The sequence below is a fragment of the Epinephelus fuscoguttatus genome, linkage group LG16 (assembly GCF_011397635.1).
Source record: "Epinephelus fuscoguttatus linkage group LG16, E.fuscoguttatus.final_Chr_v1".
NCBI lineage: Eukaryota > Metazoa > Chordata > Actinopteri > Perciformes > Serranidae > Epinephelus > Epinephelus fuscoguttatus.
The window spans coordinates 24,487,980-24,515,735 of record NC_064767.1 but is presented as its reverse complement, the minus strand read 5'-3'; the positions used below and the strand labels follow the sequence as shown (position 1 = coordinate 24,515,735).

At 43.3% G+C, this 27,756-nt stretch overlaps 2 protein-coding genes across 4 annotated transcripts; both read right to left on the bottom strand.

Annotated features, from left to right (window-relative positions):
- Positions 1–12,162: 12,162 nt before the first annotated feature.
- LOC125903750 (5-hydroxytryptamine receptor 1D) lies at positions 12,163–16,755 on the bottom strand. 3 transcript variants are annotated; one of them, XM_049600873.1, is made up of 3 exons: positions 16,473–16,755; positions 13,719–13,879; positions 12,163–13,580 (listed from the first exon to the last, which is right to left on the bottom strand). In XM_049600873.1, the coding sequence occupies exons 1-3, from the start codon at positions 16,621–16,623 to the stop codon at positions 12,261–12,263; spliced, it is 1,632 nt and encodes a 543-aa protein (XP_049456830.1). In that variant the 5' UTR covers positions 16,624–16,755; the 3' UTR covers positions 12,163–12,260. The 3 variants fall into 3 exon arrangements, with proteins under 3 accessions (XP_049456830.1, XP_049456831.1, XP_049456832.1); XM_049600874.1 differs by having other exon boundaries at positions 13,785–13,879; XM_049600875.1 differs by lacking the exon at positions 16,473–16,755 and adding an exon at positions 14,915–15,019.
- Positions 16,756–16,919: 164 nt separating this feature from the next.
- On the bottom strand, positions 16,920–26,654 carry tarbp1 (TAR (HIV-1) RNA binding protein 1). The gene is made up of 11 exons (XM_049600876.1): positions 26,570–26,654; positions 26,392–26,481; positions 25,228–25,377; positions 25,047–25,133; positions 24,747–24,952; positions 24,572–24,653; positions 24,306–24,477; positions 22,867–23,052; positions 22,110–22,234; positions 19,930–20,066; positions 16,920–17,605 (listed from the first exon to the last, which is right to left on the bottom strand). Exons 3-11 carry the CDS (start codon positions 25,300–25,302, stop codon positions 17,422–17,424), a joined length of 1,254 nt encoding a protein of 417 aa, XP_049456833.1. The 5' UTR covers positions 25,303–25,377; positions 26,392–26,481; positions 26,570–26,654; the 3' UTR covers positions 16,920–17,421.
- Between the last annotated feature and the right edge of the window lie 1,102 nt (positions 26,655–27,756).

Genomic DNA, 27,756 nt, shown 5'->3' with positions numbered 1-27,756 from the left:
AATGATGATTTTTACACTGAAATGCAACATATGATTATCACATTTGAGGAAGAAACATTTAGAGTGTGAATAAATGAAGGGTTTATTAGATCTACTGTTGGGTGTCTTCAAGTGTAATCACATGTACTATATAAAAGATTTCTTTTCAGTTTCCTTGTCCAGGCTTGTTTTCTCTTCAGTGTTATAGTACTGTGCTTCTCCATTATTTAACACCAAAAAGGGCCACAGGAAACAAGACAAGCTGAAAAAAAGGAGTGATATCAGCTAGCTTTTGCTAGGCCGCCATTGTAAATAAGAATTTGTTCTTAATGACTTGCCTGGTTAAATAAAGGTTAAATAAAAATAAAAAATAAAATAGAACTTAAAGGATTAGTCGATTAATCCAGTGGTTCTCAACCAGATCATAGACTGATTACTGAACAGGCCTACTGGGCACAGACACAGGACCGTAGAAGAGTCAGGGGGGCCCCCCCGGCTTTTACCGGATAAATGTAGCCGGCACTATCCACTACCCTACCGACGCCCCAGAGCTGCCATCTTGTCCTGCTTGACTTTTCAGCCCTCCCTCTCTGTTAGTGGAGCACAGGTCATCCACCATTATTATCTGGAACTCTGGGGTTTGGGCCATTTTCTCCACTTCTATCAAGGCGCGGTTGTCCTGCAAAGAACACCTTTCGGCTTTGACCCTGACGTTTTAGTTTCATGGTTGCTGTCTGCAAAAATGTTGATAGCCACTAAGCAGGAGATTTGCCCACCCAGCTTAACCAGGGTCCTGTTGGCCAGCGCATCTTCTGGTTGTTCCACAAGAGCAAATGAGGAGGGATTCCTCGTTGTGCAATTGACGTCATGTGTACAGATCAGATTAACATAAGAAAGTTACATTAAGCAATATGACAAAATGATACATAGAGGGAGAGAAAGAAAGAGATGGAGGTAGAGAGGGATGCACAGCAGCAACAGTAATGACAATAAGTACAATAACAATAATTATGGAAATATGAATAATATTAGTCATTTATTATAGTATATACATATACACACACACACACATATATGTATACATATACACACACACACATGCGTATATATATATATATATATATATATATATATATATATATATATGTATGTATGTATATATATATATATATATACATATGACTAAACATAATAGCAGATGTAGCAGGCATCACAAAGGACCACGACCGACAATCAAGGTGTGACCGCAATTCGAGGGTACATGAGTGACAAGGGAGTACAAAGGCTCCGGGGGAGAAGCAGAGGTAATGATTTGTAGAACAGGACATGATTGTTAGCAAATGAAGAGAGCAACAGAAGGCGAGAAGATACTCAGTGTATCATAGGAAGCCCCCTGGCAAACTAGGCCTATACATGCTAGAACTGGTCCAAGGCAAGCGTGAGCCAGCCCTAGCTATAAGCTTTATCACAAAGCAAAGTCTTAAGACTACTCTTAAATGTGGAGACGGTGCCTGCCTGTTTGACCAAAACTGGAAGATGGTTCCAAAAAAAGAGGGCCCTGGTAGCTGAAGGCTATGGGAACCTGGCATTCTTGAAGCGCAGTGAACTGGTGAAACAACAGGGTACTATGAGCTCTCTAAGATATGACAGAGCCGGACCATTTAAAGCTTTTTAACGTATTTTGAATTAAATTCTGGACTTCACAGGGAGCCAGTGCAGAGAAGCAGCAAAGGGGTTACAATGATGCATGTGGTGACATGTGACGCCTCAACCAGCTGTTTTGAGATCCCCCACTTTCCTTGGTTACTGCGAATGTAAACTGTGTCCCATGGTATGGTGCACCTTCAACTGTTTGGGGATTCAGTGCCTTACTCAAGATCGCTTGGCAGTTCCCAGGAGGCAAACTACAAATCCAAGAAGATCCATAAAGGTGGGCAGTCCAAGTCCTGTGACTTTGACTGCCCACCCTCAAGTCCCAAAGCCAAGTCCCCGCAGACCCATAATTTACTTATGTGGCCACCAAGGAGAGTACGTGATCTCAAGTCAGCTGGATGAGGCTTCACATGTCATCACATGCATCATTGTAACTGCTTTGTTATACGTTTGGCTGTATTTTTGGTCCGCTGTCCCATGGTATGGTGCACCTGCAACGATTTGAGGATTCGGTACCTCACTCAAGAGCGTCTGGCAGTTCCATCTGCAAATCCACTTGCTGTCCCATGGTATGGTGCAAGTGGATTTGCAGATGGCCTCCTGGGAACTGCCTCCGGAGAACTGCCGAGGCACTCTTGAGTGAGGTACTGTATCTCCCAAACCATTGCAGGTGCACCATGCCATGGGTTGGTGGACCAAAAATACAGCCAAACATATGACAAAGCATTTACAATTATGCATATGATGACATGTGTACCCTCATCCAGCTGAAAAGAGATCCCCCACTCTCCTTGGTGGCTGGACAAGCAAACTGTGGGTCCGTGGGGACTTGGCTTTGGGACTAGAGGGTGGGCAGTCCAAGGCCACAGACCCACAGTTTACTTACGCAGCCACCAAGGAGAGTGCGAGATCTCAAGTCAGCTGTATGAGGCTTCACATGTCATCACATACATCCGTATTTTTCGTCCGCTGTCCCATGGTATGGTGCACCTTGGTGGCTGGACAAGTAAACTGTGGGTCCGTGGGAACTTGGCTTTGGGACTGGAGGGTGGGCAGTCCAAGTCCTGTGACTTTGACTGCCCACCCTCTAGTCCCAAAGCCAAGTCCCCATAGACCCACAGTTTACTTACGCGGCCACCAAGGAGAGTGCGAGACCTCAAGTCACCTGCAACGGTAATTGTTCAACAGAAGCAAAGTGAAGTTCACTTCACAGGAGGTTGATTTGCACACAGCAGCATACAAAAAGACCCCTCCCCCACAGTTCACTACCAGTTCAGATATAGTAGGCTCAAGTTCACTATGCGTTCAATTACAGTTTATTGATCGCCCCTTGGGTGACTCTAGTGGTCCACCCCAACTGTGCTGTCAAGATAATGTTAGCAGTGGTCCGTGATGTCATTGCGCCCACGTTGCTCTTCAGACTCAGGTCCTTTGCGCACCATGAGCCCTGCTCGGAGGTTACTAGCACCCCTATGTACCCGAGCATTCAAATCTTCAGGTCGCCCCTGGAAAGAAAAATGTATTTTCCAGCTATGTGTGGAGCTACAGTAGGCTCAACTCCAGAGGCCAGTCGAGACAGAGCTCTGCCTCCCCGGTCCCCCAAGGACCCCATACTAATTCCCAACATTCTCCGTGCTCCATACACCGCACGACCCCAGAGAAAGCCTGTTCCATTTCCTGTGCCCCCTACACCGCACGACCCCAGGAAAGGGGGACAGTGACAGCCAGCTAAATGCCATAAGGTGTCTTTTACCGGGCATATTGTAAATTTGTTGTTGAAACATTGGCAAAAGCTATTTCCCCAAGGGTTTGACTAAGTCATGGTCTCAGTTTACTTGCCCAGAACTCTTATTGTTCAACAGAAGCAAAGTGAAGTTCAATTCACAGGAGGTTTATTTGCACACAGCAGCATACAAAAAGACCCCTCCCCCACAGTTCAATACCAGTTCAGATACAGTAGGCTCAAGATCACTATGCATTAGCTCAATTACAGTTTATTGATCGCCCCTTGGGTGACTTTAGTGGTCCACCCCAACTGTACTGTCAAGATAATGTTAGCAGTGGTCCATGATGTCTTCGCGCCCACGCTGCTCTTTGGACTCAGGTCCTTTGCGCACCATGAGCCCTGCTCAGAGGGGTTACTAGCACCCCTATGTACCTGAGCATTCAAGTCTTCAGGGCGCCCTGGAGAGAGAATGGCCACCCCAAGAGCAGGACGGACCGAAGCCAGCCAAGATGATGCTCTCCCTCCTCGGTCCCCCAAGGACCCCCTTACTAACAGTATAAGCCCCAGGTGTTACTCCTCAGGAATGACCAGGACCAGCCACCACAGAGCGGTGCCTTCCCAGCCACCCCAAGGGCAGGAAGGACCGAGGCCATCCGAGACGGAGCTCTGCCTTCCCGGTCCCCCAAGGACCACATACTAATTGCCAACATTCTCTGTGCCCCATACACCGCACGACCCCAGAGAAAGCCTGTTCCATTTCCTGTGCCCCCTACACTGCACAACCCCAGGAGAAGGGGACAATGACAGCCAGCTAAATGCCATAAGGTGTCTTTTATTGGGCATATTGTAAACTTGTTGTTGAAACATTGGCAAAAGCTATTTCCCCAAGGGTTTGACTAAGTCATGGTCTTAGTTTACTTGCCCAGAACTCTAATGGGCTCTGTGCTCCAGCTCCTCTACTTCCTAAAAGGAAGTAGGCACGAGTATTTCCTGTCCTATACTATTGGATTAAGTGATGAATCACGTGTGCGGCACACCCAGCACACACCTGATTAATCACTTAATCCAATACTATAGGACAGGAAATACTCATGCCTATTTCCTTTCAGGAAGTCCACCCTAACTGTACTGTCAAGATAATGTTAGCAGTGGTCCGTGATGTCTTCGCGCCCACGTTGCTCTTCGGACTCAGGTCCTTTGCGCACCATAAGCCCTGCTCGGAGGGGTTACTAGCACCCCTATGTACCTGAGCATTCAAATCTTCAGGGCGCCCTTGAAAAGAAAATTGTATGTTCCAGCTACGTGTGGAGCTACAGGAGTCTCAACTCCAGGCAATGTCACCCGTGGTCCATTATGTTGTTGCGCCCACACTGCTCTTCAGACTCAGGTCCTTTGCGCACCATGAGCCCTACTCGGAGGGGTTACTAGCACCCCTATGTATCTGAGCATTCAAATCTTCAGGGCGCCCTTGGAGAGAAAATTGTATGTTCCAGCTACGTGTGGAGCTACAGTAGGCCCTATTCCAGGTAATGTCACCCATGGTCCATGATGTCGTTGCGCCCACGGCGCTCTTCGGACCCAGGTCCTTTGCACACCATGAGCCCTGCTCGGAGGGGTTACTAGCACCCCGAAGTACCCGAGCATTCAAATCTTCAGGGCGCCCTGGAGAGAGAATGGCCACCCCAAGAGCAGGATGGACCGAAGCCAGCCGAGACGAAGCTCTGCCTCCTCGGTCCCCCAAGGACCCCCATACTAACAGTATAAGCCCCAGGTGTTACCCCTCAGGAATGACCAGGACCAGCCACCACAGAGCAGTGCCTTCCCAGCCACCCCGAGGGCAGGAAGGACCGAGGCCAGCCGAGACAGAGCTCTGCCTCCCCGGTCCCCCAAGGACCCCATACTAATTGCCAACGTTCTCTATGCCCCATACACCGCACAACCCCAGAGAAAGCCTGTTCCATTTCCTGTGCCCCCTACACCGCACGACCCCAGGAAAGGGGGACAATGACAGCCAGCTAAATGCCATAAGGTGTCTTTTACCGGGCATATTGTAAACTTATTGTTGAAACATTGGCAAAAGCTATTTCCCCAAGGGTTTGACTAAGTCATGGTCTCAGTTTACTTGCCCAGAACTCTAATTGTTCAACAGAAGCAAAATGAAGTTCAATTCACAGGAGGTTTAGTTGCACACAGCAGCGTACAACAAGACCCCTCCCCCACAATTCACTACCAGTTCAGATACTATAGGCTCAAGTTCACTATGCATTAGTTCAATTACAGTTCATTGATCCCCCTTGGGCAACTCTAGTGGTCCACCCCAACTGTACTGTCAAGATAATGTTAGCAGTGGTCCGTGATGTCTTCGCGCCCACGCTGCTCTTCGGACTCAGGTCCTTTGCGCATCATGAGCCCTGCTCAGAGGGGTTACTAGCACCCCTATGTACCCGAGCATTCAAATCTTCAGGGCGCCCTGGAGAGAATGGCCACCCCAAGAGCAGGACGGACCGAAGCCAGCCAAGACGAAGCTCTGCCTCCTCGGTCCCCCAAGGACCCCCATACTAAGAGTATAAGCCCCAGGTGCTACCCTTCAGGAATGACCAGGACCAGCCACCACAGATAGGTGCCTTCCCAGCCACCCCAAGGGCAGGAAGGACCGAGGCCAGCCGAGACAGAGCTCTGCCTCCCCGGTCCCCCAAGGACCCCATACTAATTGCCAACATTCTCTATGCCCCATACACCGCACGACCCCAGAGAAAGCCTGTTCCATTTCCTGTGCCCCCTACACCGCACGACCCCAGGAAAGGGGGACAATGACAACCAGCTAAATGCCATAAGGTGTCTTTTACCGGGCATATTGTAAACTTATTGTTGAAACATTGGCAAAAGCTATTTCCCCAAGGGATTGACTTCGGCCCACGCTGCTCTTCGGACTCAGGTCCTTTGCGCACCATGAACCCTGCTCAGAGGGGTTACTAGCACCCCTATGTACCCGAGCATTCAAATCTTCAGGGCGCCCTGGAGAGAATGGCCACCCCAAGAGCAGGACGGACTGAAGCCAGCCAAGACGAAGCTCTGCCTCCTCGGTCCCCCAAGGACCCCCATACTAAGAGTATAAGCCCCAGGTGCTACCCTTCAGGAATGACCAGGACCAGCCACCACAAATAGGTGCCTTCCCAGCCACCCCAAGGGCAGGAAGGACCGAGGCCAGCCGAGACAGAGCTCTGCCTCCCCGGTCCCCCAAGGACCCCATACTAATTGCCAACATTCTCTATGCCCCATACACCGCACGACCCCAGAGAAAGCCTGTTCCATTTCCTGTGCCCCCTACACCGCACGACCCCAGGAAAGGGGGACAATGACAGCCAGCTAAATGCCTAAGGTGTCTTTTATTGGGCATATTGTAAACTTGTTGTTGAAACATTGGCAAAAGCTATTTCCCCAAGGGTTTGGCTAAGTCAAGGTCTCAGTTTACTTGCCCAGAACTCTAATTGTTCAACAGAAGCAAAATGAAGTTCAATTCACAGGAGGTTTAGTTGCACACAGCAGCGTACAACAAGACCCCTCCCCCACAATTCACTACCAGTTCAGATACTATAGGCTCAAGTTAACTATGCATTAGTTCAATTACAGTTCATTGATCCCCCTTGGGCAACTCTAGTGGTCCACCCCAACTGTACTGTCAAGATAATGTTAGCAGTGGTCCGTGATGTCTTCGCGCCCACGCTGCTCTTCGGACTCAGGTCCTTTGCGCATCATGAGCCCTGCTCAGAGAGGTTACTAGCACCCCTATGTACCCGAGCATTCAAATCTTCAGGGCGCCCTGGAGAGAGAATGGCCACCCCAAGAGCAGGACGGACCGAAGCCAGCCAAGACGAAGCTCTCCCTCCTCTGTCCCCCAAGGACCCCCATACTAACAGTATAAGCCCCAGGTGTCCCCCCTTAGGAATGACCAGGACCAGCCGCTGCAGAGCGGTGCCTTCCCAGCCACCCCAAGGGCAAGAAGGACCGAGGTCAGCCGAGACTGAGCTCTGCCTCCCCGGTCCCCCAAGGACCCCATACTAATTCCCAACATTCTCTGTGCCCCATACACCGCACGACCCCAGAGAAAGCCTGTTCCATTTCCTGTGCCCCCTACACCGCACGACCCCAAGAAAGGGGGACAATGACAGCCAGCGAAATGCCATAAGGTGTCTTTTACCGGGCATATTGTAAACTTGTTGTTGAAACATTGGCAAAAGCTATTTCCCCAAGGGTTTGACTAAGTCATGGTCTCAGTTTACTTGCCCAGAACTCTAATTGTTCAACAGAAGCAAAATGAAGTTCAATTCACAGGAGGTTTAGTTGCACACAGCAGCATACAACAAGACCCCTCCCCCACAGTTCACTACCAGTTCAGATACTGTAGGCTCAAGTTCACCATGCGTTAGTTCAATTACAGTTCATTGATCCCCCCTTGGGCGACTCTAGTGGTCCACCCTAACTGTACTGTCAAGATAATGTTAGCAGTGGTCCGTGATATGACTCAGGTCCTTTGCGCACCATGAGCCCTGCTCAGAGGGGTTACTAGCACCCCTATGTACCCGAGCATTCAAATCTTCAGGGTGCCCTGGAGAGAGAATGGCCACCCCAAGAGCAGGACGGACCGAAGCCAGCCAAGATGATGCTCTCCCTCCTCGGTCCCCCAAGGACCCCCATACTAACAGTATAAGCCCCAGGTGTCCCCCCTCAGGAATGACGGGACCAGCCACTGCAGAGCGGTGCCTTCCCAGCCACCCCAAGGGCAGGAAGGACCGAGGCCAGCCGAGACAGAGCTCTGCCTCCCCGGTCCCCCAAGGACCCCATACTAATTGCCAACATTCTCTGTGCTCCATACACCGCACGACCCCAGAGAAAGCCTGTTCCATTTCCTGTGCCCCCTACACCGCACGACCCCAGGAAAGGGGGACAATGACAGCCAGCGAAATGCCATAAGGTGTCTTTTACCGGGCATATTGTAAACTTGTTGTTGAAACATTGGCAAAAGCTATTTCCCCAAGGGTTTGACTAAGTCATGGTCTCAGTTTACTTGCCCAGAACTCTAATTGTTAAACAGAAGCAAAGTGAAGTTCAATTCACAGGAGGTTTATTTGCACACAGCAGCATACAAAAAGACCAATTAACAATACCAATAACAGAAATGCTAAGTAATATTTACCCTTTTGAATATTGTTGATTATTTATTTCTTAATTATGCAGCCTTGTAGACATGTTACAACCGCCCCTGGCATGTGTTACAACTGTCCCTGTACACTGGGAGGGTTGTAACATTGGATTCACTGTCTTTATATGAACTTTGCAACCTGAATGTATTTCTTAAAAGCATTTTCATACATTGTTTCTGTAGCTGACATATTAAAGTTTTTAATATAGCAAATTGGCTGTTCCAGTGTAAACGGTTTGTGATTTATTGGGAAAATTGCTAAAAGTGTTACAACTGTCCCTGGTCTCCCCTACACATTTTCTTTTACATTATTTCTTTTAGGATGTGTCCTAAGTCCTCCTACAACATCCGTGGGTTAACACATATTGCTGCACACTCAGCTGCTGGGTCTATTTACCTAGGAGGAATGTTCTGTGATGTCACAAAGGCTTGCGCTTCGTCTCGGCCACGCCCCCCTTTTTTAAAAAAATGTAGACACTCGACTTAATTATAGGTATAGATGCAAATGTGATCAAGAAAAATTTATTTTGTCACAGTTACCTTACCGACTTACCGTTCTCAGTTATTGACAGAAGACCACATAGGCAAAGTCCTCCTACAACATCTTATCATGGCTACCATCCAAAAACTGTCCTGGGTTAACACATTGCTGCACACTCAGCTGCTGGATCCTATTTATCTCGCAGGAGAGAATGTTCTCTGATGTCACAAAGGCTCGCGCTTCGTCTCGGCCACGCCCCCTCCATTGTGATTGGCTAAAGCGCATCGTTCAAACTCAAAGCCCCGCCCTTTCATACAGGGCTGCCGACAGATTCTACAATGCAAAGTGTAGAATCTGTCTTGAGAGATTACAGAAGAGTAGCCTAAATATTAGACTTGCCTACTGGCTCAGGTAAAGTGGATATCAATATTTCCTTTAGGATGTGCCGGCCAGTGGAAAACAGCACTTGTTAGAACTTTTTTTTTTTTTTTTTTTTTTTTTTTTTAAATGTAGACACTCGACTTAATTATAGGTATAGATGCAAATGTGATCAAGAAAAATTTATTTTGTCACAGTTACCTTACCGACTTACCGTTCTCAGTTATTGACAGAAGACCACATAGGCAAAGTCCTCCTACAACATCCTATCATGGCTACCATCCAAAAACTGTCCTGGGTTAACACATTGCTGCACACTCCGCTGCTGGGTCTATTTACCTAGGAGGAGAGAATGTTCTGTGATGTCACAAAGGCTCGCGCTTCGTGTGACGTCATCATATTTAAGGCGTTCTACGATTCGACAAGCTTCTGTCTTTCATGTCCGGACACCTGATGGATTAGATACTAGATATTTTTATTGTAATTTAATGACTAATGTGTTATTGGTGCGAGTGAACAACAAAACATTAGACACCACATTACTACAGTTACCTAATATATGTGCATTAACATCAAAAAATCACATTAACCATATTAACGTGACACATATTAAATGTTATCATTGTATGACCCTCTGATTTTCATACAGATGAAACTAATTAGATCACAAAGGTATCCTACATATTAGATAGCCCATTTTACAATGCTCATTGTAACATATTTTTCTTGGAAGTTATTCTTATGCACTAATTTTCTTCACAAAATAATCAATATCAAGATCCTGTCATAACTAAGGAACATAACACTGCATGCATGATCAATAAATAAAGCAAATAATCTGTGATAACTACTGTTATGCTATTGTTAATCTAATACCATTATCAATATAATTTACTATAAATACCAGGGACCTTGTATGAGAAAGAAAACATTTTCTTGTGGTACTAGTGTCAAAATTACTGAACATACTGGGCTATCAACTGTATTGATCCAAATTGCCCTGTCTACCGTCTGTGTTGAGTTAAGAAGAAAAAGGAATTTTCTGAAACCTAAAATGTAGTACAGTCTGTAGGGGAAAAAATGTCTTTTTTGTCCATTTTACCTGTGTCACTCCAGTGTGATCAGACTTAAAAAAAGGGTCCTTGAAATGATCATCAAAATGTGCAGATAAATCCTCTGTCTGAAAAATTAAACCCAGTCTTATTAACAAATTATCCGAGACTCAATGATTCTATTGCATTTTAACAATGATACTGATAATGCTAAAAACAACAAAAAAATATTAAAAAGTGATGTCAGCTTTATACTGTATTGTCCTTTAGTTATTTCAGTATGTGCTCACACCAGCAGTATCCTTCCACTAATTTGTAATAGTACTAGAGCAAATCAATGGACATCTCAAACTTGGGCCTTTTGCTGTCGTGGGTTTTGCTTTATCTTATCAATTTAAAACTGAATCCCATCTCTGCTCACACTCAAACTGTTGTACAGATTTGCCTTGATATCAATGAACCATTTAAAAATATCCTCCCAATAATACTGGTGGTAAAGTATCACTTAACTCAGTAAACTGATAATGTATCAAACACAAACATCTGTTCATCCGAGAAATCAGAGACCGGTTGATGCACTCTTTGTCTCCACTAAATGAGACCCCTGAAATCGACCACAATGGTTATATTAAGTACTACAATGATTATTTGTGTGTCCACACTTACTTGAGGTTTATCCCAATGATGTGACAGACATCAGTTATCACACACCAGCCACATATTTGGATAAAAAAGGCAATTATTAGTGTGTAGTAGAGTCAAGCAATTGTTGATTCAGTCAGAAGTACCACAGTGGGAAACAATTTAGCACCACTGACTTCTCACAGGGACTGTCAAACTCCCAGAGATCCTTATGAATTACATACTGTGTTACACTATAATGACCCAACATATTAAATGCCATCATTAAATGATGACCTCTCTCTACAGGAGAACACATTAGCCTGTTTAAGAGCACTTGAAACATCCAAAGTCTGTGAATATGACAACTTTTGGATAGGCCACAAGATTTTGTATACCCTGCCTTTAAAAGAATTTGGGGTCTATGATTTATGATGGTTCTTATCTGACACCCTTTCATATTTCTATGTTCTCTTTGTGTTTCAATAGTATTGTACATTAACATAATCTCTGATTAATGAAGGCTTGAGCCTGAATCCTGTCAGAGAACCATTTACTATGTGATGTTATTGTAATTTGATATTGTTATAAGGTGCTCTGTGATTTTAAATGTTTTTGTGTTTTCACTGTGTTCCACCCTTGTTTTATATTGTGGTACTGTATGACAAGACAAATATGGCTTCCATTTGTATGCCTTTCAGTTTGCCATCCAGTATTAAAAAAACTACAACTCCCAGAGGGTGGAGCTTCTGCCACCAGGGTGGCACACTGGTGTATTGCATACAGCCAGTGATTAGACTGATAGTGGTTACTTTTACCAGCCTGTCCATTGTTGCCTCATGTATGCTATGATGAAGGTTGAATAGATCGAAAGTTCAACAATAAAGTGAAACACTGCATACATGTAAACGTGCGGAAATCTTTTTCTACCCATCTACAAGCAACAGTGACAAAAAAAGACAGATTTTAGCTTCTCAAATGTCAATATTCACTGGTCATGTGTCATACTGAAGTAAATATATATAAATATATTTGGATTAGATTATTATTTTCTGACTTTTTATTGCCCACATCATGAATACATTGAATTAAAAAAATCATCAACAGATTAATGAAAATAACTGTCAATACAATGAGAATATATGTGCAACATCATCTGCAGATATCAGCCTAACAAACATCATGCTCCACTCTGACTGTTATCTGTCCGTAGAAGAAAGTGGCCTGACGCTCCTGGGTCAGAGCAGAGAAAGGTAACCTGCTTCCCTCTTGTGGTCGAGAGGGAACCTGCAGGCAGTCCACCCTCGTCTTACCATCAGCATCCTGCCACACACAGCAGGATGCGGAGGTATTTTCATGGTGACACACTTTACACGGCTGCTCCTCACAGTGATGTTTAAAGTCAGTGCTAACAGTAAAAATGGAGGAGGAATACTTGGAGTCATCACAGGTTGAACTCTCAGAGCTGGTAGACGGACCAGGATGTGTGGTGGTCAGAGTGCAGGGGTCGCTGCTCCTGCCGTCATCTCCCTCCGCCCTGACCTCCTCTCCCCTGCCCACCACACTCCCCAGGCGTGCTCTTAGTTTTTGCCTCAGTCCCTGGAGAGCACCCTGGAAACGTTTGCTAAGCAGAGCGTACAGCAGTGGATTGATGTCAGAGTTCAGCAACACCAGCCAGTACGAAAAGGTAACAGCAGAGGGTGGGACAAGGCTGGATTGGCCTGAGATTGCAGTTTCTGTGGCCTGAACCAGGGCCACGCCTATGTAAGGTGTCCAACAGAGGAAGAAGGCAGAGATGACCAGGAAGAGACGCACCACTCCATGGTGGTTATGGTGCTGCTGGGAGTTCTGCAGCTGTGGGTGGGAAGCGCTCTGAGCCAGAAAGGAGAACAAACGTCTGGATGTAGAGTTATCATGCGCTCTAGCAGAATCAGGGAGAGCATTGCTGATGTAATTCCCCTCTTCTCTACTGACCTCACTCACAAATTGTCCACTTACATGATAAATCAGTCTCGAGGGGCTGTGGAGGCTCCCACAGTGCTGGAGTGATGAATCACCAGGAGCAAAGTCAGAGCTGGGGTTCCTGCTGCGCTGCACAGAATCCTCCAATGTGTGAATCCTCCTGGCGTGGCTGCGGGCCACCTTGACGATGTTCACATAGCAGAAGAGGATGACCGCTGCCGGAATGAGGTAGCTGAGGGCAGCCATGAAAGCTGTGTAACTTGGACTGCTGGCCCAGTTGACTGCACAGCTGTACATGGGATCCACATAGCTGACCTTGCTCCAGCCCAGAAGGGGAGGACAACTGGTGACCAGAGCCTGCAGCCAGATCCACAGAACCACGGCACAGGTCCTCCACAGGGTGCAGCGGGCACTGTAGCGCAGGCAGTCCATGATGGAGTGGTAGCGGTCCAATGCAATAGCAGCTAATGTCAGTACAGAAGCTGTGCAGTACACAGAGGAAGTGTAACCCACGTACAAACAGAGGTCCTGTCAGACAGTAAAGAGACAGAATCTCATCACATGCACATTCACTGGTTCAAAGAAAAATAACAGGTCAACTTTAGATCATGTCAGACACTACTTTACTATTGTTATATTTCATAGTGCTGGACAGTGATGACGTACAGTACAGTTCTCCCATCCATGGTTCATGATGGACAAAGCAACAAAAGGCATCACTCCAACACCCACCAGGAGGTCACTGATGGCCAGGTTCATTATCAGCACTGACGTCACCGAGTGGAAAGTCTTGGTTGCAGCCACAATAACAATGACAAGAATATTACCTACACAGAAATACAACACACACACAAACACACAATGATGCAGAGGTCAGACTGATTGGATCCTACGTCACACAACCATATTTTCCATCTGTAACCCAGCAACATAAATCCACACTGTGGTAATGCTGTGACTTCATAGCTGCTTTCAGAAAAGTGCAGACAGTCTAAATCTTCTATTTTGATATGCTGATATTGTACTGCACAGCGCTGCAGAATGCTGAGCCTATGATTGTTAGTTAATCGAGCGTTCAAGCGAGTAGCTTTTGTTACTGCTTAACACGTATAAAAATCTTTCATCCCCACTGCAGTAACTATTATAAACATTAAATAGACACATGCACAGTCATATACCGTTTTTTCAGTCCCCTTGTGTGTTTTAAATGTGATGTGTGTTTTAAATGTGAATTTGAGCCTTGAAAGAAATCTAACTAGATTTAAAGATTCAGTTTATCAATGCTGTTTTGACTATTTTCTTGAACACTAGGATGTTTGCTGTACAGAGTTGATGAATAGCCTTTCTGTAAGCTGAAACCATTTCCTTCAGTGGAAACAAAGCTTGTAACGTTATTTACTTTCACAGATAAGAAACAATAAATTGCGAAATGCGACAGTAAAGCCTCCACTAAAATAGCATTTTAAGTCTTGTGTGTGATTTATCCTGGCTTCATATGTGCAGAGGAAATATCCACTCGTCGGTAGGCTAATTTACACAATGTAAAATGCCACAGGCTATGTTGCATTTGTTTGGAAAACATGTTTAGTATGACAGTTGTTTTGTCGGCGAACCTTGTAAGTTGTAATGGGGCCAAATTGTGTGCCGTTGTTACCTTTGTTAAATGTTGCTTTTGTCCCTGGCTTTATATGAGAAGAGGGAAAAATCGCCAGCCATTAGGCTAGTTTATACAATGTAAAATGCCATAGGCTTGTGCTAATAACGTTAGCATTTTGTATTTGTTTGGAAAACATGTTTAGTATGACAGTTGTTTTGTCGGTGAAGCTTGTGAGTTGTAATGGGGCCAAATTGTGTGCGATTACCTTTGTTAGATGCTGCCGCTGTCCCTGGCTTTATATGATAAGAGGGAAAGATCGCCAGTTGCTAGGCTAATTTATACAATGTAAAATGCCATAGGCGTGTGCTAATAACGTTAGCATGTTTGTGGGGAAAATGCGTCCATATAAAGTCAAGTGAATGTCTGTCAATGCTGCGAGTTATAGTGAAGCTGATTTGCGTTCTTGTTTTTCAAATTGTCTCTATTAAGCCATATTTGCTGTGTGTTTAATGTGTGTTTTGAATCAACTAAACTTACTTGAGGTACTTCACAGAAACCTCCATCGCCGACTAGCGTAACGTTTTGACCAATCAGATTGCAGGGAGGGGGATTGCAAGCCCCGCCCCTGGTAAAGATACATTTGTTCTGCTACCAACATCATACAGTAGAGGTAAATGGATTTTTGTTGGTGAAGTGTTGCAAAACATCATTTTAAAATTTCAATAGCTTTCTTTAAAGAATCGGTGTCCCTATTACTTATACTCATCAGGCTGTTTTTTTTCTTAAATAATTAATAAAGGTTCAGGGATCCAAAAATTGAACAAGCAAGGAGCCATCTATTTGGTACTTACAAACGTCGACAAAGTAAATTAGAAAAGGTCATGAGCTTCTGACTCTATAATTAGCCTACTCATCAAACCTGCAGTCCCAAATGTTATGTCATTAATTAAGTGGAATGGGTTTAACTTTCAAATAAACCATGTAGTTCCAAATGTCAAACAAGTCTTTGATCAAAATGGTTTTAAAACATTTCAACAATTAATACATTTTGGTCCAGATGCTCTTTCCAGAAAGTCAGAAGTCAAATGGTCTATTGAAGTAGTCTGTTTGATAAACTAAAGAGCTGCAAATGTCATGCTGGAGAATAAACACCAGCTGAATGGAATATTTCACAACCTGGCAACCCAAAATTTTTTGTCATAGTGGATTATGACAGACTGATCTATACAATATTTGTAAATGTTTTTTTTTTTTTGTTTTTTTTTAACCACTAATAATGCCATTGGTGATAAAACTGTTATAAATGATGCCTTGCAAGAACTTTGGCCTTGAGACAAACATGTCATACCGAATTGCAGGAAAATGCATTTGAAATGATGCAAGAAGTGCACAACATGAATGAATGAATGAATGAATTACTTTATTTCTAATAAAATAAAAACAAACAATACAAAGATAACCATACGGTTATCTCCCAAAGGGAGTAGGTAGAAGTAAAACGTATAGCCTATGTCCCCACCCCTTTCCTACACTCTTCTTTTAACTCATATACTATTTCAACAAATTCCCAAATTTATTTACAACTAATATACAACTAGCCTATTTACCACCCATACGTCACTATGTTAATTTCGTGGGACATATCACAAAAGTGCGGAGTAAATAAATCACAGATGTGCTAGAGCAAGAAAGTATAATGTTGCGTTTAAGTGCTCTTGCTCAGCTGTATAGATGAACGTTTCTTATAGAATCATTTAACACATCGTGTTTCATTAAGTTTTAACTTAACGAAATAAATAAAATGTCTCCAGGTGATTCTGTACCTGTCACAGCGCCCAAACACATAAACACCATGAGGACCTCCAGGAGCAGCTGGGTCTGCCGGGACACACCGAGCCCCGCGCCGCGCGTCCAGCTCACGTTGGCCGCTGCTGCCTTCAGGGACACCGACCAGTGGCCATCCACGTAACCCATGTCCCGCTCCAATAACTGCTGTCCTCACATGGTTAATCACATACAAGCCTGACTTGACGGAAAATGACTGATCAAACGTCCTCCATTTGCTCCTCCTCCGGTCGGACGGTCTCCAGGTAAACCAACTCCTATTCTGTTTTTTTTTTTTAGGGGAGGGAGGATGCAGGAACACCTGTACCTTATTTAACCCCTTCACTGCCGCCTTTGATTATGCAATCACTAATCAAAATAAAAAAGATAACACAGGTTGATAAAACAGATAATGTCAAAGTTTTATTTATTCAACTGTGTAAAAAAAAGTTAATTTAAAATCCTGAACTGCAATATAACATTAACAACACAGAGAATTATGTCATAACAAAATCAGAATTTATACATTATGTATAATAGTTTCCTGGATATTGATAGTCCAGTCCTGGTGCCATGAGGAAAAATCTAATTGCTCAGATAAACAAGACACTTCCCCCTCAAAGGGGAAATTCTCCATTAATGCACCTGCTCTGCCAACACAGAGATTGCCTCCATTAATATAACAGCATGCCCAGTGGAATATTTAGATGTAATAACCAGAGTCTCTCTCTATTCATGACTCTCATTAAGGCACAAGAGCAGCGATGATGACTGCTGACCACATTAAAACCTCAAAGGATGGAGTCCTCAGACAGAACATAAAAATCCTCAAGGTCCTGGCATGAACTGTAAGGAGCGTCCTCATGTGCCCAGAGATGCTTTTCACACCAGAGAGGACCGAGAGAGGTCAGATGTCACATCCATGGGGCTGCACTGCCGGTTTCTTCCTCACTTTTCAGATTTGGAGTTGCCTTCAGCTGAGCCAGAGGTGAGATGTTGCCGGGTATATTCCCAAATCAGCAGGGCAGCGCTCACATGCACGTTGAGTGACCGGGTGACCCCTTGTTGAGGGATTTCCACACACACATCAAACATCTGGAGCAAGTTGGCGGGGATACCCTCTCGTTCATTGCTACGAGAAGGAGAACAGAAAAATGATTTACTGTGCAGAAGAAAGAGGAAAATTTAGCACCTAGTAAAAATCAATGTTACAACTGTTCAACAGAGTTTTTTAAAAAAGGTTTTTCATGTTCGGTGCCAGCTGATATTCAATATTTTTAAAGGAATAATTAAATATTATTCTCATGTCTGTACAAGAAATACAGAGCTGGAGCCAGCTGCCAATTAACTTGACTTAGTTTGCCTTTGCTTATACACCTCGGTTTGTACCAGTTAAACAAACAATATATAAAGTGTTAATTAATGAGCTTTAGAGGTGCTGGTGGGCGTTAACTTTACACAATATCCCCCCATTTTCAAACTTAATGCTAAGCAGCTGCTGGCTCTTGCTTCATATTCATCATACAGACATGAGAGTGGTATCAATCTTTTCATTCTACTGTCAGCTGGTGAAGGAATAAAATTATGTTCAAATATTAAATTAAATCTGACTTTTACTCTTACTAGGGAAGAAAGAGAATTCACTGACATAATAACATCAACTGAAATCCAGACTGACCTCAACAGAAGGTTACACAGTTCGTCTTTTCAATAGCAGGCAATATTTAGGATGCACTACTGTATTTTGTAAAACAAAATAAAAATAAGAAAAAAAAATCAATAAAAACATTCCACTCATAGACTGTACAAGAAATACTAGACATAGCCATCCAGATCTGTGCTGTGGAGGAACAAGAGGTGGATCTGACTGAGAGTACGAGATCACTATCGTCAGACACTCTGTCATTCAAAGCGGCCACTCCCTTAATTATACATAACTTTAAGACTTAATCAAAATTTAAACGGTGAGTTATGTAAAAGTCGCCCCCTCATATAGCAGAGTCCTGCATCAGGTCAGAGGCTACCTGTGGGTACCTGCCAAGTGATATTAATTCCTAGTGTATTTCCTAAATTACCCTTGTTACGCAAAATATTATCTTAGTTTAAAATATATGAAATGACCCCAAAACATCACTTTAAATGTGCTGCCTAGTAGAATTTTAACATGGGGGTCTATGGGGATTAGAGCCAGCCTCAAGTGGCCGTACAAGGAACTGCATTTTCTGGTACATAAGCGCTGGCTTCATTTTTCAGCCACGGAGATTGCCACTTAATTCCACTACAGGATTTACATTGCAACGTGCATCCTGTCAGCACTGACTTTCTGACATTTGGTATGTAGCATCAGACCATCTGTTTTGTCAGTCTAACCCTTATGTGTATCATATACACCACAGCCCACATTTTTTGGTGACTGGATGTTGTTAATATTAGCTTTTATTTGGCGTAATGATGCCATCCACTTGATTTAATTTAAAAACCCTTAGCATGAACAGCCAACTTAATCTTTCATCATTTTCACAATTATGAGGAACACGCTTTTCATACAGATGAGTCACGAGCTCAAGTCCAAGAGCAATTCAAACTGTAATCAACTGAGTGTATACTGCCATCCAGCAATATGGGCCATGCAAAGCAAACATAAAGTGCTAATGAGTCTGGCGTTCAATGAGCCCACGGAGGGTGCCACACAGTAAGAACGCCTGATTTGATGAGCTACATTTATAGTGAGTGCAACTGGGTGAGATAATGGCGACCTGATGAGAGATTAGAGCCGGGCCATGCTGTGCTGGGGAGAGCACAGCTGGGAGAGAGCACTCGAGATGGAGCTCACACGCCGGGTGTTTAAGCTAACAGCTCTGCTCGCACCTCTGTGACTGAACAGGGTGAAACAAAACAGGACACCTACACAGATGTGATAAATATTAATCTCTCCCTCTCTGGCTGGGCAGCTGCACTGCTGCAGTGCACATTTAGTGAGGAGAGTGAATCATGCTTCAGTCGCAAACTGCACAAGCTTATAATTACAGTCATGTTCACTTCTGAGGAGATACAAATGGTTTCATAAAACTGTTCTTTGTGTCCCAGCTGAGGAAAGCCACAGGGCAGCATCGCAACTTAAACTGCACTAGATGAAGGTTAAGGTTTTTCTGCTGCTGTCATCACACTGCTTGTATTGGTTTGTGTAATTTATTTCCTGTATTCTTGTCCTCAGGGAGAGCCAATTATAGTCCAGCGTGCCCTGACAGGTACACCATGGAGAGGAGAGGCGCAGTCCCCGCGGGGAAACACACTAAACCGGTGAGATAACATTAAATAGCCCCGTCAGCTCACACCTTTATCTATGTGAGAGTGACAAGGGCATGGGAAGAAAGAGGCTTGCATGCATTTGTGCACACTCGGTCACGTGTAGCTTAGTGCATTGATGGAAAATTTAGTATTTCAGTGGTGTCATACCCCAGAAGTAGCAGGGTCTTCTCAGGGAACTGGTAATCCTGCAGGCTCTGACTGTTGGCCGTCTGTTCCACTCCAACAATACAGTACCCTTCACTCTTCTTTACCTGCAGGAAGTCAGCGAGCTCCAATGGCTTCACCTGATGGACACATATAGGTTATTGTCTTAGAGATGACGTCAATTTACCTTCCATTTTTTACTGTTCAAACAATCAAGGTGAGACAAAACAGTCAATACACATTAAAGAGGATGGTCAGTCACACACAAAGTGATTGGGGTAGGTAATAATACTTCCTACATAGAAATCTACCACAGGCTGTCACACTGTAACATCATCAACAGCAGATGTATCACATTTTCTTCTCTACCCAGTCAGGGTGAGAATCACCAGAGGCCCCAGGATACAGTACTTAAGTCATGATATGATATTATTTTAATGTGTTGCAATATGCTTAGTATTGCAGCAACATATATTGCAATATTTTGTGATTTATTACCTTCTCAGCTTCAAATTATGTCCCCCCCAAAAAACATTGTCAACATCTGTTTTATCTTATAAGATGATGTTTTCAATTGTATCTAGTGGACTGAAAAAGCTAATGATTTTATTATTATGGTAGGCTACCAAAAGTTTAATATGTATGTCGTAATTTGATAATAATTAATACCAGCGTATCGATACGATATTGCCACACAAAAATATCATGTTACTATACTGAATCAATTTTTCTCTCAAGACTTGAAGAGGCACCAGGGTATGAACAGGCTTCAGTGAGCCACATTTAAGATTGTTTTAACTGAAGATTTGGATTTAATTTTGAACCCTGCTTTTCTGTTTACAGCCCTTTTCCGTCTCAGCAGCTACTATACTAGAGCCAGAAATCTCAAAATTGAAGGAAAAAACGAAAAGCTTGGGGGATAGTATTTAGCATCCGTTTACAAACCATACGGTTTCCCCCAGTGCTCTCATTACCACTGGCACCACTGTTGCCTCTATTCCCCACATCTTTTCTAGCTCTTCTTTCAGCCCTTGGTATTTTTCAAGCTTCTTGTGTTCCTTCTTCCTGATGTTGCTGTCGCTTGGGATTACTACATCTATCAACACTGCCTTCTTCTGTTGTTTGTCGATCCACACGATGTCCGGATGGTTAGCCATCACCAGTTTGTCAGTCTGGATCTGGAAGTCCCACATAACCTTAGCTCAGTCATTCTCAACCACGTTAGGAGGTGTCTGACACTCTGACCTGCCATCATTAATTTAAGGTAAATTGATGGTTAATTTAACTTCAGTTGATAATTATTTTACTGTTATCAAACACTGAAATTATAATTAATAATGTTTGCCAACTAACTGTAATGTAAATGGATAAAATTTTTATTTTCTTTGCAACAATAAACTGTTAAAATACCATAAAATATGGCATGACTAATAATTAGTAAACACTGTTAATTATCAGTGTGGTTAGCACTGTCACCTCACAGCAAGAGGGTTCCTGTTTCGGGTGCGGGAGCCCTTCTGTGCGGAGTCTGCATGTTCCCCCTGTGTCAGCGTGGGTTTTCTCCAGGTACTCCAACTTCCTCCCACAGTCCAAAGACATGCAGATTGGGAATAGGTTGATAGGTGACTCTAAATTGTCCGTAGGTGTGAATGTGAGCGTGAATGGTTGTCTGTGTGTATGTGTCAGCCCTGCGATAGTCTGGCGACCTGTCCAGGGTGTACCCCGTCTCTCGCCCAATGTCAGCTGGGATAGGCTCCACACCCCCTCAATAGGATAAGTGGTTAGAAAATGGATGGATGTTAATTATAATTTCATTGTTTGTTCACTGTACAGTATGTATTAACTTAAGTTTAATTATCTATCAAGTTACCATTCACTAATGATGGTTATTATAAATTATTTTCTTGTAATTTCAAAACAGATTTGCTAGTTTTCTTGGTCACAGCAGAACACAAAGCTGTGAGGAAAACTACAGCTTCCTGCTGCATTGGTCTCAGCATCCATCTGCTCTGGCCGCTGCGTGCCCTTCACGTCGATCCTGGCTGAGCTCAATTTAACCCCGAGCTAACCAGGTCAAATCACACACTTCTCAGGTTGCTGCCCCACTGAGAAAAGCTATCTCACAGAGAGAGTAGAAATCATGACCGCTAGAATGAAATGTGGGATTGTTTTATGCACTTTACCTCTAAGAGAGGAAGCCACAGCTCAGACGAGACGCTCAGGGACTGAAAGTGTTTGTCACTGACGTGGCGGAGGCTGTCTAGAACCAGAGCGCTGGCACCAAAGATCTCACAAGTCCTGCACAGACCTAAATCAACAAATAAACAGATGGGGACCTAAATGTGACATCTATCTACATATGTACTTTTAATTGTCACAAATCAACCTGTGGTTTAAAAAAACAGTCTTTTGTATGTATTTATTTAAACATAATCTGTGGCAGTGATGACAGCAAATAAGGGCTACCAGTCTCATCATGGCACAGAAATAAAAAGCTACACCTGTGATGTCAATTGGAAGGGCAATTTTAAGTAAACCATTTACAGAACAGCTAAGCCAATGTTCTTGCTTACATAATCCAGCATCAATATTGGTTTTGAAAATGGGTCTTTTCCTCTATATACAAATTCTGATTGATTCAGCCCCTTATCATCGGAGACAAAAGCGCTGGAGTACCCTTTCAGAGAACATAAAATTGAAGTGCCTGTGAAGCTGGGCATCCCCTGTCCAAACTCTGATAAAAGGGCTTGAGAGATTGGTCTTAATGGCAGCTGTGTTTGACATTTCTGCTTGGATTATCACTGTGAAACCAAATAAAAGCCTGTGATGTTAGTTCTTTACAGTATTATACAAATCAACATTTACACATATTTCATTTTCTGAGAGACGAGGAAATATGACAAAAATGTGAAGAATGTAATTTGTCGTGCTGCTCCTGACCTCCTAGATTGGTGGGCTTGTCGATGAGTGAGGCTACCACCAGCAGGGCGCCATGCAGTTTGCCCAGTCGAGCAGCCCTCTGCTGAGGAACCAGCTGAAGTTCGGGCTCCTGCTCCTGGATCCCCAACCTCCAGGGAGTGATCTTCTTCTGCACCTCTGCCCAGCGCTCCTCCTTATTCTGCTCGCCTGGGAGATAGAGTTTTCACACATTTTCATGGTCAAAATTTCAAAACTTTTTCATGAGGACCCATAATGAAATGTCCATGACCATTTACAACTTGTGTATTTAACTTCACTTCAAATGTTAATTATATAATTATGGGTGGTCTGCGGACAAGGAGCAGTAGAACTCCCTGAGTGGGGGGAGTGACAGCTGACAGTTTGGTTGGCCCATTGGTTAATAATCATAAAGTGTGTTTTGTACCTTCAAACTACCACGCTCTACTTTCAGAGCAGTTAAAATGAAACCAAAGTGCACACCGGCGCTCTGAGTGACAATTAAACGCACCAGGCTGCCCATGTCAACTGCTCCATCTCATAAATGCAGTACAATCTAAAAATAGTATGAGGGCATAGGTATGAGAACTTTGGGATTCATGACCCTACATGTTAAATCACACTGCCACAGCTTTATACTTTCTTGCCCCACTTGCCTGGCATTATTCAAAAACGTCAGATTCAAACTGCATTCAAATATAATTGGCATTCACAGGAGACGAATCATGGGGAGAAAATGAAGAAATGTATGTGATGATAAACAAAACGTCACTCACTGACGCATCAATACTGGAGCTACGTCAGCAGCTACAGAAAATAAGTTTGCAGTTATGTAACACTACATGGAAGGTTATCCATGAAAGGTCACTGTAGCACACAAGATTTCATGGCTTTACCAATTTTTTTATGGATTTTATTAATCCAATCATTTCTCAAGGCCTGGAAAACAAGATTGTAGAATTCCATGACTTTTCCAAGTTTTCCATGACCATGGAAAATAGGTTGATCTTAGTGAATTTCCATCATCGGAATATATATAAACAACTTGTCCAGTAGCACCCAAAGAAACTGCTGGGCAACTAACAATCAAAAAAACAATAAAGATCTTCATTTATTACTGGCATATTTCATATTGAAAGACACCCATGCCTACTGCTTGTGAGAGGCAGACTATTTCAATTTCAGTTTTATTCATAAAACCCAGTATCACAAATCAGATTTTGCCTCAGAGGGCTTTACAGCATAGGACATCCCTCTGTCCTTGGACCCTCACAGTAGATAAGGAAATAACTTCATCAGAAAAACCCTTTAACAGGGAAAAAAATGGTAGCAACCTCAGGAAGAGCAACTGAGGAGGGATCCCTCTTACAGGACAGACAGACGTGCAATAGATGTCGTGTGTACAGAACAGATCAACACGAGGATCTGATGAATGACCAAACCTTTGTCCTGCTGGATCCAGTCTCCAGGCTGGAGCTGGCTCAGGTCAGGAGCAGGATTTCTCAGAGGAAAAGATGGACTCTCAGAGAAACATGGCAATTTCTCAAACTTCCAGGGTGGAATCCACTCATCATCGGCCAACTCTGACAGACTGGGGAAAGTATAGAATATAGTCTAGGAAAGCAAAGACAGGAAACAAGTATGTTATTACACCATGGTACTGTGTTTCAGTGGGTTTCATCTGTTCAGCAGAAACATGCTCGCACACCTCAACACTGTAATCCCTGATAGGGTGAAAGGCACCAAAGAAGAAGTGCTCCTGAATCCTCGTCCAGTTCTTGTTGGCATTTCTAAATGGTGAGACAATAAAAAAACACTTAAATAAATACATTAGCATACTAAAACGAACTTTCTTTTGCGACTGTTGTAGCTGTAGCTCTCACCCAGTGCTCTGCATGGCCTCAGCCTGGTTCAGACAGGCCTTGATCACAGTGGACAGCCCTCCCAACCCATCAGCACCGTCCTCTGCCCTGTCTCCAGCCAAGCTCCACACCCTCTTCAGGGCCAGTAAGGCATACAGACGCACGCTGAAGTTATGGTTGAAACACCACTGCAGGATGATGTCCAGCGCTTTACGCAAATGCACAGCCTTAAACACACAGGGAGCGAGATGTTACAGATACAGAGAGGTGATGAAAGAGGAATGGTGTGTGAGTGGAGAAACAAAACATCAAAGGCTTTACCTTATCCTTCAGATTAGGAATGATGACATTGAAATGTACCAGGACTGACAGGAAGGTGCAGATGCTTGTTTTGGTCTTGTCATGATCCTGTACAGAAAACACAGAGATGAGTCAATGATTTAACCATTCCACTCAGAACACAGTATTTTGTAGCAGATTGGTATTCACAGAGGGAGCTCACCCTGTTGAAGCAGCCCCAAAAGCTGTCCATGTGTTGTGGATAGCGGACGAGAATCAGAATCATCATCCACTCCATCAGGTACTTGACTGAGGCCTGGTTGCTGCAGAATCCAGCTTCAAACACACTGTTCAGCACAGCGGCGACAAACTCCTGCGCGCACACACACACACACACACACATACTTGTTTTCAGGACATATCAGTACATATGACAAAAATGTGACAAATGGGAACGTACCTTTCCCAAGGTCCTAGAGGCTGGGGAATCAAAGTGTTTCTTCCCCATGCTTCCAGGAATGTGTGTATCTGTTGAGATTTTGGCTAGGGCTATATTTTGGTCAAACCTGATTTTAATGCGACTTATGAGGACACTGTCAGGTTTATGTGACTTATGAGCCATCACACACAGATTTGTCAAGTTTATGTGACTTATGAGTCATCACACACAGATTTTTCATGTTTAGGTGAATTGTGAAACCCATAGATACATAATCAATCAAAATAATCAAAAATGTGATCTTTCTACTTTTTAAGTAGTATTATTGGATTGCATTTATGAATTTTGTGGTAAATGTTCATCTAAATAAAAACATGGAAAACATCTTGCCATTCTTATTTTTTTAATTACTAGTAAATATGTAAATTGAATCCAGAATAGATCACAGAGAATGCAGCAATCTTGCCTCCAAATTTCTCCAAAATTCCAGTGAATTTTCAGTTCAAAACCAGCAACACAATGCTGGAAACTTAGGTATAGCTTAAAGTAACAAACCTTTCAAATACTTTCTCTATTGCTTGTTGAAAGAGCAGAGTATGCACCTATCATCTTAAACATAATTTTCTAAAAGAAATTATGGCAGGTACTGTGAATAAAACCAAGAGAGTGGGGGGTTAAACAAAAAATACTCATTCTTCAATCTGAACATTTGGTAGCACAGAGCAACTTGAGCAACTGAGTATCATCATTTACAAAAGATATAGAATGAAAATAAAATTAAGTTCAACTGATATGGAATTGTACTTGGGCCACATGATATAGTTCTAGCTTTTCATCTTCCTTTTGTTGCTACGATTCTATTGTGAATGTAGTATTTGATGGCAACCCAGTCTCTGTCTTTCAGAGCTAGTGGTTCTGCTTGGAGGCAGGAGTCACATTCCTTTTTACCTGGTACTTTGCAGCTTGTTATGAAATGCAACATGTGCTGCTCAACAGCCTTCACTTCATCATCTGTCCACTTGCTTTTCACCTTCCCAGCTGTCATGAATAGAAACAAAAGAAAAAAAAAGTAAGATAGGATAGAAAATATTTTAGCTAATGATGTGGATACAAATTGCTTTTAAACCTTGCTTTCCACTGGGGTGTTTTGAGGATGCCTGGGATGAATGTAGTTGAAGTGCTGTGCTCTGCTGGGAATCTAAAAGGATGGAATAGAATAACAATGTAACACACATTCTACAGTCGATGGGTCAGAACATATGAGGACGTCACCTGAAACACACTCAAGTCTTTCACAGCCTAAAACAATATGAGGACAATGTAACACACATTCTACAGTCGATGGGTCAGAACATATGAGGACGTCACCTGAAACACACTCAAGTCTTTCACAGCCTAAAACAATATGAGGACAATGTAACACACACTCTACAGTCGTTGGGTCAGAACATATGAGGACGTCACCTGAAACACACTCAAGTCTTTCACAGCCTAAAACAATATGAGGACATGACGACTGAACACATATACAGTCCATGTTTCTAACTTCTAACTTCTCCTGCTGTTGTCAAAGAAGGCTCTAAAGCCCACACTGATGTAAACTGATCAACTTCCCCAGAAATCCAATCATGCAAGCTGATGAGCAGGAGGTGAAATGGACAAAAACATGAGCCAGAGGACAAAAAATATCAAATTTAGTGAGAATAAAGATTAATTTGATGCTTTAAGGGAAGTTACAGCTAACAAATGGTACAGCCAATTTCTATCAGCTATGCTATTCACACACAAGTAATGCTAACACTGATATTGTGAACATTTCACACAAACTGACTGTTTGAATTCAGTGAAAGGGTATTAAATTTATGCACTGGGCCCACCTGAGACATATATTTAAATCCAAAGAGAAGAAATTCATGTGTAATTACCTGTTGGAAGGATGAAGTGGATCTCTCGCTCACTTCTTGGTCTGCAGAAGGTTGAGTCAGGATGTCAACACTTGGTGTCTGCAACAAAACACAACAATACAGTGTCAGAAATATTCTGTAAAATAAATCCTCACTAATTAATGAAGTAATGATCATACTTGTTTCAGTGAACTAAATTCAAAGGTGGATGTGGGCTCATTATGCCAGACTCTATAGTAACAACTAACACTGTATAGCATCTGCTACCCAACAATATGAGGACAATGTAACACACACTCTACAGTTGTTGGGTCAGAACATATGAGGACGTCACTTGAAACACACTCAAGTCTTTCACAGCCTAAAACAATATGAGGACATGACGACTGAACACATATACAGTCCATGT